An 18,778-nucleotide genomic window follows, 5' to 3' on the forward strand; every position below is an offset into this window, starting at 1 on the left:
GCTCAGAATAAATTGTATTTATTTACCTTTAATCCTTAGCAACAGTATTGCTGCTGTGAGTAGACGCAACATGCACAAAGGAGTGCGGTTTAATTTTAATTAGACTGAACTCTTCCCTTCAGATCCCGGTTTGATCTTGAAGATCAAGAGCCACAAAACTGGTTGCGAACAAGTTGATGGATGGAGCTTAGGAGCTGCGTTCGGAACAGTCACAAATTCGGACGTCTCTCAAAAAAGTAAGGAAAGATACAGCAACAATCGTCTGCAGCCTAACTTAGCTACATAGGAATTGCTCTCTTAGGGCTTCCAGATGAATGCTGACTTTTTGAAGTTCTGTCACCAGTTTTAAACTTGCCACCCAGCTGTGATGTTGGTTTAACTAGGCCAAGGGCAAACCCCGCTTTGCAACTTGTGCCTTCTGCATCTGCCAAAATCCAAACCAGGAGGGAATACAATAAATACAGGGATTCAAAATGGGGATCTGAGATATGATTCGTATTGAAACAAAGAAATGAACATAACAGCAGAGTCAACTATACTGGTAAGCAGCATTCTTTATTTTGTTAGCACTGGGGAACACGGGGGATCATCCTCTATCAGTGCTCCAACAACTGGATGCTCTTGTGTTGTTTATATTCACACGATTATTGCACATCCCTTGTAATTTCTTGAATTTTTTAACATACATCTATACTAAGAAATAATTGATGAAGTTAGTTATAATTGATTAGTTGCTTACTTACAATACATCTATTAATTATTAGTCAAACATAAGCTAAGCACTCTACTTCCAAACAACGCATTACTCAATCTTCTGTCTCCCCTTTGTCATGTAGAAGGATGTAAACCTTGAAAAATATCCCCTCGTTTTGTAGGTGGTTAGAAAGCATCCATCATGTCAATTGGCTAATCATGGGTACGTCTTTTATAACTTAATCACACTGTACATCAATTTAGCAGCTTCTCTTCAACATGAGATTCTTAAACTGCTATATTCTTATTAGAAAACTGTTAGAGGATTTCTGGAGCTCACAGGAGCCCAATATCTCCTCATATCATAGAATCAGAATCATTTTGCTTGGAAGAGACCCTCAAGATCATCATGTCCAACCATCAACCTAATTAAATGTCACTTTGATTTCATTGTTCTTCTGGACATATATCGATTTCAGCAATGCAGAGGGAAGGGAATTCAAGCACATATGGTGCGCACACAGAAACAGAGCTAAAAGGACTTTTACCTTCTGAAACAAGGCTCTGGTAAGACTTTTTCTGAGTGATCTCAGCTTCTGTGTGTTTGCTGCAGGATATAATGAGCTCTGATGGCAACTGCTTTACTTTCTGATGAATTTGAGGAATGCAATTCTGTCTGCGAGTGCCAGGCTCACTCTGAGCACACAACGCCAAAACCAGCAAGGATTTAGGAATAGTGGTGACTTAGCTTAGGGTGGTAGAAAGGTGATGAAGTGCTCAGAGCAGCCAAACTGGTGATGCTGCTCATTGTGTGCAGAAGGAGGAAGAGTAAATGTAATGGGGGGAAAGTGAAAAGCTGGGCAAGGATTTGTGAATCCTCCTGACAGGCACCATTTCTGCCACCGCTTGCTGTCATCGTGGAGAATGCAGCACGGCGAGAAGGGAGCACGAGAAGATACAGTGGGCTGTCACAAGGCGTTAATGCAGGGGATTACTTTCAAATCTCATAATCTTGAGGGATGATGGCAAAAACCTCAGTCTGGCTCACTTGATGATGCTCTATCCAGCCAGCAGTGCCATCACAGGGTGTTCACAGTGGTGCAGGGCAGTGATGGTCACATCTTGGTGTCGTCGTGCCCTGCGCTCCTGTGAAGGGATTATATCCAGAAGATGGCCCTCATTGGTTTTGGGACCAATGTAGATGACTCACATCCCCCTCCTTTGCCACAGAAGGTACGGGGATACCAGCTGGCACGTCTCTAAGTGAGGGGCTTGTGTTCAGCAGTATGGGGGCACAATAATGTGTGATGTGTATTTCTATGGAAACTGTGAGGGTAGAAGAATGTTTTCTTTTTTAAAGTTTAATGTCATACCTAATGGCAACCAAGATAAAGTCTACAGACAGACATACAGTGCTGTGTGGACTATCCCCAGCATCCTCAATAGTTAAGCTGCAGATGTACGCAGGTGGAATGGAGGATATATCCAGTGTTTTAGCCTGAAGAAAAGGAGACTGAGGGGAGATCTTACTGCTCTCTACAGTTACCTGAAAGGAGGTTGTAGCGTGGAGGAGATTGGTCTCTTCTCCCAAGTAACAAGTGATAGGATGAGGAAATGGCCTCAAGTTGCCCCAGGAGAGGTTTAGATTGGATATTAGGAAAAATTTCTTCCTGGAAAAGGTTATTTGGCATTGGAACAGGCTGCCCAGGGAAGTGGTGGAGTCACCATTGCTAGAAGGGTTTAAAAGATGTGTAGATGAGGTTTCTAGGGACATGGTTTAGTGACAGTGTTGGGTTAATGGTTGGACTTGATGATCTTGGTGGTCTCAGCCAAAATGATTCTATGATTCTACACAGAGAAGGAATTACTATAATGCTATTTCCCACCACCACTTTCAAACTGCCCTTCTCTACTTCTCCTCCCTTATAAAAACCACGATGTTCTCACCACCTCAGCCTTACCGGAGTTTCCAGTCTGGCTGACTCACCCACCAGCCTCCAGGACACTCCCCCCAGCGCTCTTCCCCATCAGCTGAAAAGGTGACAGGTTTTGATGGTGTTCTCTGGAAATCCCCCTGCCCTGAGGATTTTAAAGCTGATGTCTCCTCCTGTGTGGGTTTGCCGAAGGGATGTTCCCTTCTGGGTCCTTCAGAAGGTGTTTTGTGGGAGATGACCCCCCTTATGCCATGCTAATAGAAGGGTGGGCTTTAGAGGAGTCATGGGGTGAAATCTCTGCTCTTTATTTTCTCCACTTGTCTGTTAGTTTTGTACTAGGACAGAGGAGTTTTGCTACATCAGGGCAATTTTCCTTGGGTGGTGGCAGCAGCCCTATATTTATGGACAGTAAAAGTATTTGAGATCGACGTCCCTGCTCTCAAAGGAGCAGCCCAGTTCCTGGCAGGCGGGGACAAACAGTCCCAGTCCCAAAGTATTTTTCATCATGTGCCTCCCAGATCTGTCACCAGCACACAGGGACTTTTTCCCTTCTGTTGGTGGAGCTGCTGGGTTTGCAGCCGCTGAGGAGCGAGGGCTCTGAATCTGCCAACAACTCCAGCAGTTGTTTGCATCAAGAAAACCTAAATAACCTGAAACTGAAATAAACAACAGCAAAACAATAACTGAATCCCTCCCCTAAACAGTCAAGTTTTCCCACACTGCATTCCCTTTCTTTCCCCAATCCCTGTTTGCCAGCGTCACCTTTTACCCTTAAAAAATTCCTAATTTAAGAGTAGAGGACAGAGAGGAACAAATCAGTTCCACTCAATAAAAGCCTCAGGATGGCGCCTTTTTTTTCCCTGCTTTTGCTGTCTCAAGTGCAAAGCTTGTAACTTCTGTTCTAAAGTTTTAAATTCATGCCCCTGCGAGTGTTTGTGGTTACAGCTTCTATTTCTATATTGGGGGTTTCTGACCTGTTGTGGTGGTTTATTTAATTTTGTGGGGGGGCTGTGTATGTGTGTGTGTGGGGTGTATTGGCTATTTTGGTTTGTTTTTATTTTTGGGTTTTGTTTCTTTTTTCCTTCTGAAAATAAATATACCCCTACCAGCGCCTAAAAGCCCTTTAGACCTTGACTCTGCTCATCTGTTTAAGCCCCTTTCTTCGATTCGGGGGCCACGGGAGACACATTTACAGCTCTCCCCGTCAATCTGGAAGCCTCTGCCGGAAAGGAGCAGCATGAAAATATGCCAGAAACAGGAAAAGAGGTATCGCTGTGAAGCTGCAGCAGCAGGAGGGGGCTGGGCCAGCGGTGGAGCCGCCGGCTTTGCGGGGAGGAGCCCGCACCAGTCCGGCGCTGGGACTCCGGCCGCTCGGTCCCAGTCGGGGCGCTGGCGCAAGCGGTGGCGTGAGGGATGCGGGAGGGAAATAAATGAGGAGTCATAGCTCAAGAGGTGATTTCCAGCCCGAGGGAAGGAGCGGGAGGCTCCGGAGGGAGCTGACGAGGCGGGGATCGGTGGAGCAGAGAGCAGGGGGAGCCGCCCGGGTTCGTTTTCCAGCCCGATAACGTCTGGGCGCAGCTGTTGGCGGAGCCGTTGCTGCCGCTGCACGGCGGCTTCTTCTGCAAAAATGGAATCGAACGGCAGCTTCCTCGCTTACAACAGTAAGTCTATAGAAATGGCCTTGCGTTTCAGCTCTCTTACCTTGTCCAGAGCTTTGTTTTTCCTCCTGTCTTCTCCCCCCTCTTCCCCCTCCCTATTCTCTCATTCAGAAGCAAAGCAGCATTTAATCTGTATTACAAATGATAGATTTTTTTGCTCTGCTAATAGGTTTGGCTGTATTGGTAGGAGCTGTGTCTTGTCTGGCTTAAGTGTCTGCAAGCCCAGAAAAGTTGGTCCAAATCTCCTCCCCTTTGTGGTGAAGCTGAGAGAGGGACAGATGCTTAGCTGGGTAAATTCTCTGCTCTGTGGTGAAGACAAGCAGGATGAACCCCCAGCTCAGGGTCTGCCCACAGGATAAGTGTTTAGTACAAAATAAGTAGCGTCTCTAAAAAAGAATAAATCCTCTCTGCTCTCCTATCAAGTGAGATTTAAGATTTTTTGGTATTGAGACTAGAAGGCTTGTCTGATAGAGTAATGAAGCATCCCTTAATCTCTGCTCTGCCTTTAACATATTGATTTGTTCTCTCTATTGTATTTTACTTACTGTGATGACCAGAAAGAACTTAAGATTGTTACAGCTATGGATTGAAATGGGATTTTGTGACCCTACAGCAATGGGAAAAAGTGCTTAGTTTTGTTTCATGAGATACGTGCTTTCTTAGTATAGATGAACTATAAACAAACTTAATAGAGCAATAAGTGATTGACAATAAACATAATCAGTTTAGCATTACCAGGAGAAATGTGAAAAGATTCGCCCAGGCTCAAGAAAACTTCCCTCTGATTTTCCCAGATGCTAGAAATCTAACAGGAAGGTGAAAGAGAGGTTAATGTTATACTTTGTGTAGGTATCTCATTCATTATACAACCACTGGGGAAAGCGAGCGAAGAAATATATCTGGAACTATTAAAATATTTCCTATTCTGGCCTGTGGGTCAATTTTTCAGTGAATATTATTTAGTCTTCTGGGGTTAGGAACCAAGATAAATTAGTGGCTGTTTGTTAATCCATTTTCTTGTCTCAAGCAGAAAAATACACAAGTGTTGAAGGCACCAAAGCGTTTACTGAAATTCCTTAACGCATAGCACACAGAGATGCCAACGTCATTCTGAATGCCACTCGACTTAGACGAGTTGCTCACGTGTTGGTTTGTTAGCAGGCTCAGGCTTGTGCTGTGCAGTTTGTCAGAATTTTCTCAGATACTATGGTTTATATATTTTGCTTATGACCGTGTATTGAAATTCAGTGTCTTTCTTTCAGTTTCTTTTTTTTTCCTTCCAACATAAATACAACACCAGCTGTATTTACTATGTCAGAATTAACCACAGGCACATCTGGGGAAAATATCTGACAGTCAGCAGGAGACACTTCTATATTCTGGTGGGAGAAGTGGGGATTACTATAGCTGAGACTTTCTGAAAACTTTACAGTGTTTTGTTTGCTCTTCATTTGGATGGAGAGCTGAGCCCAGGGAAGAAACCCGAGTGTGCTCCCCCGTTTGCAGAGCTGCTGCGATTCAGTGCTCTGCGCCTTATATTTTCAACGTGTTCGATTCAGCCGCTTCTTGCTTATTTTATAAAGCGGCACAGAATGAATCTGCTCGCCTCTGCGGGCTATTAATAATCTTTCCCTCGCCTCTTTGAGTTGATTTGTTTCTGAACTGGGAGCCCCTGTGCTCACACAGATTATAGAATAGCTAATTTGTACTATGCCTTATTCTCATACACTGACTTTTTCATCCAAGACACTGTATACATTGTACAAGAAACACCACAACCCTGTTATGGAAATGTCCTCTGCCACAGCTCAGGGTGAGAATCAGCCGGGAAGGGTCAATAAAATCCTCCAAAACAGGCAATTTCCTTGTTTCTTCTGCCAGCTACTCCCGAGCATTAACTTCTCCTAGGTTTACATTTCCAAATGAATCATCTCCACCTGCCCTTCTTCACTGGGAGCACTGAGGAGGCTCCTTCTGGGCTCCAACCTCTGTGGGTGGATTTAATCCTGCTTGGGATCACCTGGGATCCGCTCTAAAGCAACCGGTGGCTTCAATCTCCTTTCCTACAAACAGAACACTCCCACGCGCCCCACTTGATGCAGGTTATGCCTGATGCCTCATGTGGGAGTTGTTTGAGCCACAGAGCAGGATAATTTGCAATACTGGCACTTCTCAGTGTATTAAACATGCAACTTGTTGCTTTTAGACAGGATAAATAAAATCCATTTTGGCTCTTTTTTTCTTTTTATTTTGATGTAAGTACTGCTAAATTTCCAATCCGAGCAATGCCTTTAGTAAAACTAAAGCCCGCCATTGTTTTTGAGGTTGTTGCTGATGTGCAAAGCCCCGACATCCCACTCAAAAGTAAATGAGAAGATGCTCGGGGCAAAATAGATTTTAATGAGGAAATGAAACAGGAGGAAGAAGGAAATGTAGTCACTTGGAAAACTGCTGCAGGTAGCAGAGATGGAAGGATATGGCCAATTACAGGGAGAAGCAAGAGGGAGAGGTGTGTGGGGAAGAGATGGTTTGTGCAAGACCTGGAAACTCTGCTGACTGGGTAAGCAGCTCTGGGAGCCAAAGGTGTTGCTGATTTGAGAGCAAAATATAGTTTCTCATACAGGAAAATCACAGAATCACAGAATGTCAGGGGTTGGAAGGGCCCTGGAAAGCTCATCCAGTGCAATCCCCCCGCAGGAGCAGGAACACCCAGCTGAGGTTCCACAGGAAGGTGTCCAGGCGGGTTTGAATGTCTGCAGAGAAGGAGACTCCACAACCTCCCTGGGCAGCCTGGGCCAGGCTCTGCCACCCTCACCATGAAGAAGTTTCTTCTCAAATTGAAGTGGAACCTTTTGTGTTCCAGTTTGAACTCATTACCCCTTGTCCTATCATTGGTTGTCACCGAGAAGAGCCTGGCTCCATCCTCCTGACACTCGCACTTTATATATGTCTAAACATTACTGAGGTCACCCCTCAGTCTCCTCTTCTCCAAGCTCCAGAGCCCCAGCTCCCTCAGCCTTTCCTCACACGGGAGATGCTCCGCTCCCTTCAGCATCTTTGTTGCCCTGCGCTGGACTCTCTCCAGCAGTTCCCTGTCCTTCTGGAACTGAGGGGCCACAACTGGACACAATATTCCAGGTGTGGTCTCCCCAGGGCAGAGTAGAGGGGCAGGAGAACCTCTCTGACCTACTGACCACCCCCTTCTAACCCACCCCAGGTACCATTGGCCTTCCTGGCCACAAGGGCACAGTGCTGGCTCATGGTCATCCTGCTGTCCATCAAAAGATGTAATAAATGGGTATCTATGAAGGAAAGCTGCAGACAACTATTTGGTGATTTCATCACCCAGTATTGTATTCAGTTGGCCAAATGTAGGTGTTTGGTAGAAATTTTAGACTTATAGGGATCTAGACAGGTGAATTGTGCTCTGTCTTCTTCTGGTCCCTTGTTCAGTGCACTGTAAATATCTAAATATTGCAAAACTAACTCCCAGCCCATGCATCTTCTAGGTCCTTACCATGGGTGGACGGTCTCAGTCTTTACTCGGTCAAGCCCACCAGAATGGACCTTGGCCAAACATGAAGGTTTCTCTTTTTCTTTATGCAGGTAGAGAAGATTTTGCCACAGTTTCTTCCAGATTGAGATGCAGCCACACCTTAAATGACCCAGTTTAGACAATGTGGGTGGGGAAATTCTCACACCTCAGGCTGCCCCTCACATGGGCACCTTTTAAAGGCCTGTGTTGAGATATGAAACAATGACTCATTGGCTGTTTTTGGCTAAAGTTACAGAGTGCTGACATCCCAGATATATCACTTAGGGGGGAAAAAAAAGAAAGGATTTTTTCCCTAGTTTTGCATAATTCAATTGTGCAATTGAACTATTGCACAAATTTTGCCCTGCTGTGGAATCTTGAGAGCGACCTGCATTTCTTCTGTGTAAGAAATTTCAGCTCCTGAAGAAGATGTCGAGAAAAGATGTTAAGTGGCCTTTGGAAAAAAAAATAACTGGGGCCCACCTGCAACTGACTTTGGTTTTATGAAGAGAACATCTTCATCAGCATGTTCCTAAAAACACGACTTCGGAATTAGGTAGCTAAGCTGCGTGAGTGCTCCTGACTATTGGTGCTGGTTCCACCCATCATGTTGATACCCTTCTTTTCAATTACTTTCTCCCCGCTCTTTTCACATCAGTTACTGGAAAAGCTGTGATTTACTGCAGGTCCATGTTTGTTTTAGTGCCTCTCACTCTGCAGCCAAATGTCCATATGTGCCGGTGGAAGGACTGAGCCAAACCTTCAGTATGGTTTTGAGTTCCCGAGTGCAGCGAATGTTGAGTGTCTTACCTCAATTTCATGAAGAGCTCAGGGCAGTAGCTTTTGCTGGGTCACAGCCGGTGTCATGCTTGGATCCCAGCTCCCTCCGAGTGACCCAGACTGGCAGGAAGATTTATGAAGATTTTCACAAATAAAGGTCACGATTTGAACTGTTTGTGAAATGTCCGAGCGGGCAGCCTGGCTTTGCCTGTATAACGGGAAGATGTACCAGGGGAGGTTTAGGTTGGACATTGGGAAAAGGTTCTTCACCCAGAGAGTGCTGGACACTGGAACAGGCTCCCCAGGGAGGTGTCACGGCCCCAAGCCTGACAGCGTTCAAGAAGAGACCGGACAACATCCTCAGACACACGGTGTGAACTGTGGGGTTGTCCTGTGCAGGGACAGGAGGTGGACTCAATGATACATGTGGGTCCCTTCCAACTCAGGACATTCTATGAAACCAGCTCCAGGGCTCTGCACCATTTAGCTGCCAGTACACTCCTCAGCATAAAATCACAGAATACTTTAAGTTGGAAGGACCCATAAGGATCACTGAGTCCACTTCCCTGCTACTTGCAGGACTACCTAAAGCTAAACACTGTGAATTAAGAGCAGCATCAGATGCTCTTTGAACTCTATCAGTCTTGGCTCTGTGACCCCTTCCCTGGGGACCCTGTTGCAGTGACAAACCACCTTCTCAGTGAAGAATCTTTTCCTAACATCCATGGTTTTGATGCACAGCAAGCTGGCACATGGCGTGATGTCTGCAGTCCTTCCTAGTGGGAAATCTGGATACGGCCAGCCTGTTTTGGGGAAAGATGGCTGGGCTGTGTGAATGGATCAGAACAGAGCTGGAGAAGGAACCGTTCTCCTCCCAGAGGTGTTGCAGACAAGGCGAGACAGCCAAAGGATACAGGGAGAAAGTGGAGCTGTGAGATATTGGGCAGGGTGACAGCACTGAGCTGATCATCACACGGCTTCTTGCCAGCATGTCAGCGGAGGGAGGTTTTAAGCAGTGATTTGAAGGACAGCCACAACGTGAAACCTGGGGAGAACTCCTCCTATATTAAACTTCAAAGTCACCCTTCTCCAGCTCAGCAGGACCTCTTGAGCACCCTGGAACAGAAGTAGAGTGGGCAAGACAAGCCAATGTCAGGGAGAGAAGGAGATTTGCTGATGCTGCCACAGGTTTTGTGGAGAAGCCCGTTCCCAGTGTCACCACAAGGTGGAACTTGGTACATACCACATGCACCAAAGATGCACCCGCTGTCAACAAGCAGCATCTTGGGCCAGAGAGGTACTGATGGGGGTGTTCGTCCTGGAGAAGAGAAGGCTCCAGGGAGACCTTATGGTGGCCTTTTCATACTTAAAAGTGGCCTGTAAGAGAGATGGGGACAGACATTTTAGCAGGGCATGTTGCAATAGGACAAGGGTTATAGTTTTAAACTAGAGGAGGGGAGATTCGGGACAGACGTGAGGAAGAAATTTTTTGACACTGAGGGTGATGAGAGCCTGTCCCAGGTTGGCCAGAGAGGTGGTGGATGAACCATCCCTGGAGACATCCCAGGCCAGGCTGGATGGGCTCTGAGCAACCTGAGCTGGTGAAGATGTCCCTGCTCATGGCAGGGGTGGCACTGGATGAGCTTTGGAGGTCCCTTCAACCCAAAGTATTCTGCGATTCTAAGATACTTATAGTCTCAGCACCTACTCCCTGGTCCCTCTTCCACTGCAGGGTGTAAGAAGGCAAATGCTGGTGTAGAGGAGCCACTGGCATATTTTATTGGTGGTGAGGAACTGGGTGTGAGGAACTGTGCCAGCAGCAAGGCCTGGTCTTCAGATGGTGTGTGGTGTGATGAGGGAAAATAAAGCTGAGAGCAGCAGGTGGTGTCCTGCAGGTAGCAAAGAGTGGGGTGTCTGTGAGTGGGATATGAGGGGGCATGAATGAAGATTGGACTCCAGAGGGAAGAACCAGGCAGCTGGGACCTGCAGACCTGGAAGGAGCGTTGGTGGCCTTCTCCTCCTGGCAGCAGCTGGAAGACAACTTGCTATTGCTGGGATCACAGTGATCCCAGGCAAAGGGCTGTTAGAGAACCAATGTAGACGCCGGGTTGGATATAACCACAGGGTGATGACAGACAACAAAAGGGGGCTCTGCAGAGGCACATCACAGGTGACATCAGTGACTTGCAAAAGCTCTGGAGAAACCAACTAAATCCTTGTCACTTGACAGGTTTTCTGCTTTTCCGAGCAGCTGCCGCTGCCCAGCGCTGCAGCTGGTTGTGCTCATTTCCAAGCAGCCGCTGCACTGGCAATATTCCTCATACTAGGTGTGCAAAAGTAATCCTCAAAACGTTATCTACCATCAGCAACTTCAGTTTCTCAGTGCTCCATCACCTTAACAAGTTGTCACATTACTACAGAACGGCTGAACTAAAACTTTTCCAAACTCATTGATTTTGCGTTCGTGCGGATTGAGTCTTGTGCTTGCTGAGGATGAGGAATATGTAGGGACAGACGTTGTTCATTAATGAGCCGTGATACTCTGATTGTGCTTTTACTCTTGTTAAAATAATTCTATTGAATTTCACTGTGAGGGAGCCTGGAAGGGAAGGTGAAGTTACAGTGTTCCTTCAAAGAATGGCATCATGTAAAATAGACCTAATTTTTCTTCTGGGTAACAAATGCAGAGCAAAGCAAAACCTTTGGCCTCTTTCGTGAGAAAATCTCATAAAATTACATGTGTTTTATGCTATGTACCCGCCACAGGCATTGCTAGTCATAATAGAGTAACTTACATCATGTGCATGATGCAATGGGGAAGTGGTGAGGCCATCACCAGCACAGGTATTTTCATTCCAGGCCTAAATTGTCACAAGTCTGGGCAAACCAGCAGCTGGCTTCTGTCATATCTTTTGTGTTAGAGTGGTGTAAATAGACTGATCAGTATTAGGGCTGCACTGCTTTTGTTGTGGCGGTGGGGAGAGACCAGGTCCGACCCCAAAGAGCTCAAGCCAATCTGCTTCATCATCTGTGAAGTGGTAATAGAGCTTCTTTAGCTCTTTGTATAAGGACGTCATGGAGGTTAATTAATTTTGGAAAATTGTCTGAATAGCAGCCTGTGCATTAATAGTTTTCTCACATAGCCCATTTCCTACCAGACTCTCCAGCCTTTCTATTTCAAGTGTCTGTTTCCTGGATATTCAAGCACGTTGCTGACTTTGGGACCCCATTCTGACATCCTCATTCACATCGATTTCCATTTGCTCCGTGAGTAATCCAGCTGGAATCGATAAGGTGATTAGCACAGCCTTGATTCCAAGCATGGGGACATGAATAACCTCACCCATGTGACTAGTGCCATTGATTTCAGTGGGACTGGTCATATGGGTAAAATTGCGTCCTTGAGCGCTCGCAGGCTCCGGACCCAGTCAGGTGTTACCTGTGGTGAATAAAGGTTGGAGAATTTGTCCCCAGGCCATTTGCAGGAATCATTTCCTCCAGCGTCGGAGCGTGACGCAGCATCATGTAACACCAACAAGCAATGCCGTGTAACCCACAGTGTCGCGCTTACCCGTCAGGCTTCGTCTATGAGATGTGACATTGTGTTTAAATGACCTCAAGACCACAATACATCCAGATCTGTTGTTTCCCAAAGCAGGACATTTCTGGCCCAATGGCCTCATATTTGTTTTAAAAACAAACTGATTTTAACTGCCCTACATATCTGAAGCCCTCACAATAGCAAAACTCCCGTATTGCTGTTCTGCAGAAGTCTCAGCTTTGTGAATGCCGATCTTGTGCATTGTGTGTGCGCAAACTTCAGGGATAAGTACGGTAAAGTGTTCTCTGAGTGTCTGGAAAGCTCTGAGTGGTGCTGTCACTGGCATTGCTTATTAGGAATTAATGAGAAAATGAAGCAGAGGGGCTCTGTGTGCTCCCAAATCAAACCCTGTGGGGCTGTGGCTGCTGCTGGACAGGAGAGCTGGTGCACAGAAGCAAATTATGTTGCTAAGTACGGGGGCCCACTCTCTTCCACACTTCTTTAATTAGATTGATCCTCTCCAGTACGAAGTGAAATACGGGAAGTGCTCAGAGACTGCTAGATAATACATATCACTGAGCCATTAAATCGTGGTGCCCATCGCATAGCCAGGGGGAAGCAAATCCCCAGCTCCCAGGGGAGGGCTACAGAGATTATGGATCTGCCATCCACCCCTGTATGTGCAGGGGGCTCAGAAAAGGCTGGAGGTGTTTCCTTGAATGCCTACAGACAGGTTCAGCAATGTCCCATCCAGAAAATGCCTTTATTCTCCTCCTTAGCTGTCCGTCATGTGTAGTTGCTATGTGTAAATAAGGTGTTGGTTATACCACTGTTCAATGGCTCTGCCTTGTCCCCAGGGAGTTTCTTACATGTGACATATGGCAGCAATTAATTATTCTGATCGTGTCCTTATGCTGGTCAAATAATCCAGTCCTCTGTGCTTATCTGTGAGTGTTAGGAGGGCTTCCTCCTAAATGCACAGAAAGAAGGGGAAGATGGCTGGATCGCCAGACACAAGAAACGTAGAATATGTTTCTAAAACCTGTGTTGGATATGATGGGAGGATGGTGATGGGGAGCCTTCAATTAGGTCTCCAGCAGAAACAGTGACATGTGGTTCCCTGATTAGAGTCCTGAGCATCTGCTGGTTCTGCAGCAAGGGACACTGACCCCGGCTTGACTCCATCACTCTGCGGTATCTTCATCTTTGGCTTGCCTGGCAGGGCAGCAGCGAGCAAAGGCAATGACAAAGAAAACTAATCTGTAACAAGGTCTATAAACTCACCTGGGATGGAAGAGCTTAATAAGTAGAGCTGCTGTATTGCACTGGAGAAGGGGTCACGGCGAGGAAAGAGATGGATTTTAGTCCCAACCATTGCCAGGACAGCAGGCAATGGTCATGAGTTTCAGCAAAGAAAATTTGTATTGGTCATAACGAAAAAATTCTTCACTAAGGACACTTAAGCTCTTGAACAAGGATCTAGCTTGGTTGTGGAGTCTCTGTCTTAGAGATATCCAAAACTCACCTGGACAAGACTGTGAGCAACCTCAGCTACCTTTGAATGTGACCTGACTTTGAGTGAGTGGGTGGTTGAACTAGAAATCCCCAGATGTCCTTTCCAATCTGAATTATTCTCTGATTCTGTGTGATCAGTGACTTGTTTAAACACTACTGGGGGTTATCCCTGTACCAGATCGCAGGGTAAGTGTACAGTAATAAACCCAGAGCTATGCGGGAGCACAGAGTAAGTGACTCACCCAAGTCATACAGGAAATCAGTGGCAGAGAAGACACTCCAGAGTCTTTGGAAAATGCTCTTCTCTGAGTGGAAACAAAGAGCATGAAAACACAGTTTCCGAGCTGCTTTTGGGCTATGTTTGCCCTGGTTAAAAGGTGTTTTCGGTTTCCTCTTCGCTGCCTGTCAGTGGGAGCAGAACGAGCTCAGCACAGCAGGGAGGAGCCAGGCTCTCTCTGATCCAGGCATTGGTGGGCAGGCTGAGCCGACACTGATTAGGAGCCGCAAACAATATTTGGGATTCCTCCAGCCCCTGGAAATGATGCATCAAACCCCACTGGCGTATGACTGTAGGAAAACTCGTTCCTTCTACCTGGGCAGCTGCCTCAGTATAACTTTTGCATCCAGCGTGTGCAGCTGGTGAGCAAAGCGAGGAGGAGAGAACGTCGCACGGTTCCACCCCCGGCTGGACTCTGCCCTCCCCTGCCCGCGTCCTCCTCTCCTGCTGCCTCTGCTCCTTCCTTGGAGCCCCCGTTTGACGCCGCTCAACGCCGGAGGCTCCTGGATGAGCAGGGCTCCCCGCCGGGGTGGCGTGGCCCCCCATCCTCCCCGACACCCACCGTCCGTCCCAGAGCTCCGCGCTGGATCATGCAGTGCTTCTGTAGGCAGCCCAAGCTCAGCGCGTCCCAGGAAAACATCCTCCGGGAGCAGAGCCGTCGAGTGGCCGCGTTGAATGGCATCAGGCTGGGTAAGGGGCACGTTGGCCAGACCCTCGGTGCTTCCACACGCCGGCAGCCGCTTCGTTTCTGCCTCTTTTTTCCCCTGCGCAGAGGCAGCGCTCCACCCTTGAGGTTATTTTTAAACTCCTAGAGGTTTCTTTTCCTTTCCTTCGCCTGTAACCACCCTCCAGATGTATAAAAACACTTCGTTTGGGGCATCAAAGCAAGCGGGACTTGTTTGGCAAAGGGTGGGTTTCCAAATCTCTCGTTTGGGCTTTCTGAGCTGTGGCTGAGGGTGTTTGGGGAAGGCACTGCCCTTTTCCTGCCTGATTTTGGGACTTCTCAGTGCTGTCGTGCCCGTTGCTATTAGAGCCCGAGGAACCACGCAGAGGTTTGCAGTCACCAGATGAATAGAAACAGGAAACCCAGGGAGTTTCATAACTTCTGTGTCTGGCTATGAACTCATCGCTGGTTCCTGCTCTCTGGAGAAACAGCCCAAGTGGATGCGAATTCCTTGATTTCTGGGGCTGCAGAGGGCAGGTGGAAATGGAAAATCGCTGTTTACCCACCCAAATTCTTTGGATTTTGTCAGAAAAGCTCTCTACCCTTTTAAACTGGCAAACGTGAGTTATGTTTTGTCTCAAACTAGGTAGGAAAGGGAGAACAGGCAGGAGGAGGCTTATTTTATAGCAGTTATAATTAACGTATTTATATCAGATCAGCAGATTTATGAGCAAGCAATGCAGAAATACGGATTATCGCTGTCTGCTATAGACATCATCCTAACTATCTCCTTAGTGAATGCAGAGCCTTGTGTCCTACCGTGACAGCCGTTGTTTTATTGTCTTTCCTGCTTGCTGTAAACCTGAGGCAGATAATACAAAGGTTAACATTTCTGATCTCTTAGTGTATAAAGCTTCATAGTGCAGTATATTAACTTCATAGTTATTGCAGTGCTGTGTGTGCTTGAGGCGTTTCTCCCTTTGCCAGACATGATTTTCACTCTGAACTTGGCTATACGTTAAACATATTCTGTTTAGAAAATGTGCGCTTGATATTTTGCGAGGAGGGGAGGTCTGACCCTTGAAATGCACTCTGCAATTTTGCATGCTGAGTATGTGTTTGGTATTTCAGAGAGGATGCTGAGCAAGACATAGTCCTGCCACATGTTTCAGGCAGGATTTGAACATCTATTTCAGTGTGGTGATTGTGCTTCTCCTGCCTGGTGATGTTAGATAGTTGGAAACCAATATCCTTGTCCTGCTGCACAGTGTTTTTAAATTTTTAAATGGTTTACATGTGTGATGCCTCTGGTTTCTTTCATTCAAGTTTCCACTGCTGTGTGATGGAGCTCTGGACCACAAACCTCCTCAGCTCTGTGGGGTTGTTAGATAGAAACCCTTAGGAGCTGGTTCAAGTGAGGTTTCTGCTGGGAAAAGGTGGTGTTTTCTTGCTTGCTTGTTTGTTTGTTTGTTTGTTTTTTCCCTGGAAAGCAGCTCAAGTGACCAACTGGGAGTAATGTCCCACTGGCACATCAGGAGTGTGTTTGTGGTTCCTGTATCAGCAGATCAGAGCGTCTTCTGCTCCATCTCTGGCCGGTGCTTTGTAGATAGGAACAGAGAAGCCAAGTGACTCACCCAAGGTCATTTAAAGAGTCTGTGTCAGTGCTTGGGTGGGATTTCGGTGACAGGGCCCAAAACTCCGGCCCTCTTTAATGCCCAGTTTAGCTGTCTGAGCTTGACCCGCTGCTGGGCAGACAGAGAGCAGACCTGAACCAGGCTGTGCCCACCCGGTTAAGGGGACATTCTTCCTTTCCCCAGTCCCACCGTTGGGTTGTTCAGTCAGCACTTGGGGACATGAGCAGCAGAGGTGAACTCTGGGTGACCGCTCTCTATCTGGAAGGCCTCCTGCATCAAAGGAATGGCAGAGCTGTTAAACACCCATGATTAGCCCACTCACCCTTTTCTGGCCAAACACGCTGTCTTCTAGAGCCAAGCTTGTCTCCATCCCCTCCCTGACTTTTCTCACTGTCCTCTGACTCACTCCCCATGCCATCTTTGATCTTTGTGGTGCTTTCACCGTGCACTGTCCATCTTTCCCTCCCACTCTTGCAAAGTGCAGTAGCCTCCTTTGCTAAGTCAGTTAACTTGGCCTGGTCTTCAGGCGTGGTGGCCAAGGATGAGTGGGAAGGCTTCACACAACCCATAGTTAGATCATCTGAGGAGGAAGTTTTAATCCACACTAACCCATGTGGACACCTTCCTGTGTGATCTGCTCTGGTGACCCTGCTTTAGCAGGTGGGTTGGACTGGATGCTCTCCAGAGGTCCCTTCCAACCTCAGCCGTGATTCTGTAACACACTGACTGGGCTGTGCTGGTGAGCAGGTTGAAGGGCTCTGAGCTCCAGCTTGTGTCTGACGTGTGCCTGGAGGAGAGGAATCTGCCCTTGACCACTGCCTGTGCCCATCCACATTTGCCTGTGTTACATTGGTGCAGCCCTTTGGGATGTTTGAGTAGTATGACACTTTACGTGTGCTGCAGATGGTGTCTGTGTAACAAAACATGCTGCTCTTAATTGGATTTCTTGTTTACATGCTTATGCACACAGGCACCTGAAGGAATTGAGGTTTTCCTGCTTCCCTCCTCATACCACCTGAGGATGGCATGTCCTCCTCTTAGGCCCGTAACGATGCCTCACATGGTTGAGATCTGAAGAAAAACAGGGAATAAGACTGGGAGCCAGACCAGAAATGTTGTGGGTGAACAGAGAGAAGGAACAAGTTTATTTCCTCTCTGCGAACCTTGAGAGGTACCACAACGATATTACTGAGGCCAAAGTCTGTGGTATCTTCTCTGCGCTTGGAAGAACTTTGCCTCGGAGAGGAAGCCTCAACACCACAACTCAGGAGACCAAAGACCTGTGAAGCTATTGTGGTGTGTGTCCTTCCTCTGCAGGATCTGGCCTCTTGCCAACCCCTGAACCTCAGCAAACCCAGGAGGGTGTCCCAGATCCCATAGCTGGGATTCCACCCTTCTGTGCTTTGCAGGAGATGTTCTTTTTTCTTCTCTCCATGAGTTTCTTTCTGAGGTTTCCAGAGGAAGAAGCATTCACGTTCTCCTCTTCGTAACCTCCAGACCAGACATGAGCTGAGAGGCCCAGGGGATGCTGTAGCATGGGAAGACAATTAACAAGATAGCTAATTGAATACAGAGGAAAGAGAGAGGCCATAGCCACCTTTTCAGGATCTCCAGGTCGCACTGGGGCACTTTCAACTCTAGCTGTGAGCAGCTCACTGAATGGACACTGCACACCTGTAATGTTTATCTCTGGAGATCTCAGGCCTTTTTTAGCAACCTAAAACACCCTCTTTAGGCCAACGTGTCCCAGCTACAAACCCATGGTGCTGCTTTTTGCTTGTGCCACCATGACCCAGCTTGGTGGTCTGCAGCACCTGGCACTTCAGTCTCCTATATGAATTATCAGGGGTCTGAGGTTTTGGCCACTTGGATCTTGGTTTTGTGTTTCAAGTAGACCTAAAGTGATGTTTGGTAGTTTATTGCCTTGCCCTGTTTAAAAAAACAACAATTCAAAGCAGCTGTGTCTTCCAGAGAAGAACAAAACAAATGTCACAGGGCAATGCCACACGGCACTATAAATGTTATTGCATAAATCAGTTAACTTGGATTTCTGCATTTTGAGACCCTGCATTATGTTGATGTAGCATTGGGAAATTTCCCATGGTATGAGTGTCAGGTGGCTGCAAGTGGCCAAGTGGTGACCTGCATTGTCAAGACAAGGTAAGCAAAAATCCCGTGGAGTTAGCATGTGCTTGGTCAGTGCTACAGAGGTAAATGCTGTTTCACCAGCTTCAAACCAGCCTTTCACGCAATGTTGGAGAGGTGCAAGGTGCCTATTACAGAAAGCCCAGGATGTGTTTTCTCGTGTTTCATGCTCCCACCCTCCCCAGCCCACACGCTCCAGATCTGTAATTAATGGTTGGTTTGAGAGACAGATTCTCCAAGGCATTTAAGTATGTGGAAGTCATATACTGCTGAGACATTCAAAACCATGTAGAATTGCCAAATCTATGTTTTCAAAGTCTCAGCAGATGCCTGTTACATCTCTAGATGTCTAAGCACCTCCCTGAATCTAGCCTAAGATATGAAATCTGAAGTTCCTGGAAC

The 18,778-nt window shown here is 47.0% G+C and overlaps 1 protein-coding gene across 2 annotated transcripts in view; it reads left to right on the top strand.

Moving 5' to 3' along the window:
* The first annotated feature begins 3,954 nt into the window (after positions 1-3,954).
* PLCD1 (phospholipase C delta 1) overlaps positions 3,955-18,778 on the top strand; it is a 58,286-nt gene continuing 43,462 nt past the window's right edge. Inside the window, exon 1 of one of the 2 annotated variants that reach the window (XM_065831792.2) lies at positions 3,955-4,288. In XM_065831792.2, the coding sequence (XP_065687864.1) occupies positions 4,255-4,288 (34 nt within the window). In that variant the 5' untranslated portion in view covers positions 3,955-4,254. Of the gene's footprint in view, positions 4,289-14,278; positions 14,624-18,778 lie in introns of those variants that run through there. The other variant, XM_065831791.2, reaches the window with a different exon arrangement.

The sequence above is a fragment of the Patagioenas fasciata genome, chromosome 2 (genome assembly GCF_037038585.1).
Source record: "Patagioenas fasciata isolate bPatFas1 chromosome 2, bPatFas1.hap1, whole genome shotgun sequence".
In the NCBI taxonomy this organism is placed as follows: domain Eukaryota; kingdom Metazoa; phylum Chordata; class Aves; order Columbiformes; family Columbidae; genus Patagioenas; species Patagioenas fasciata.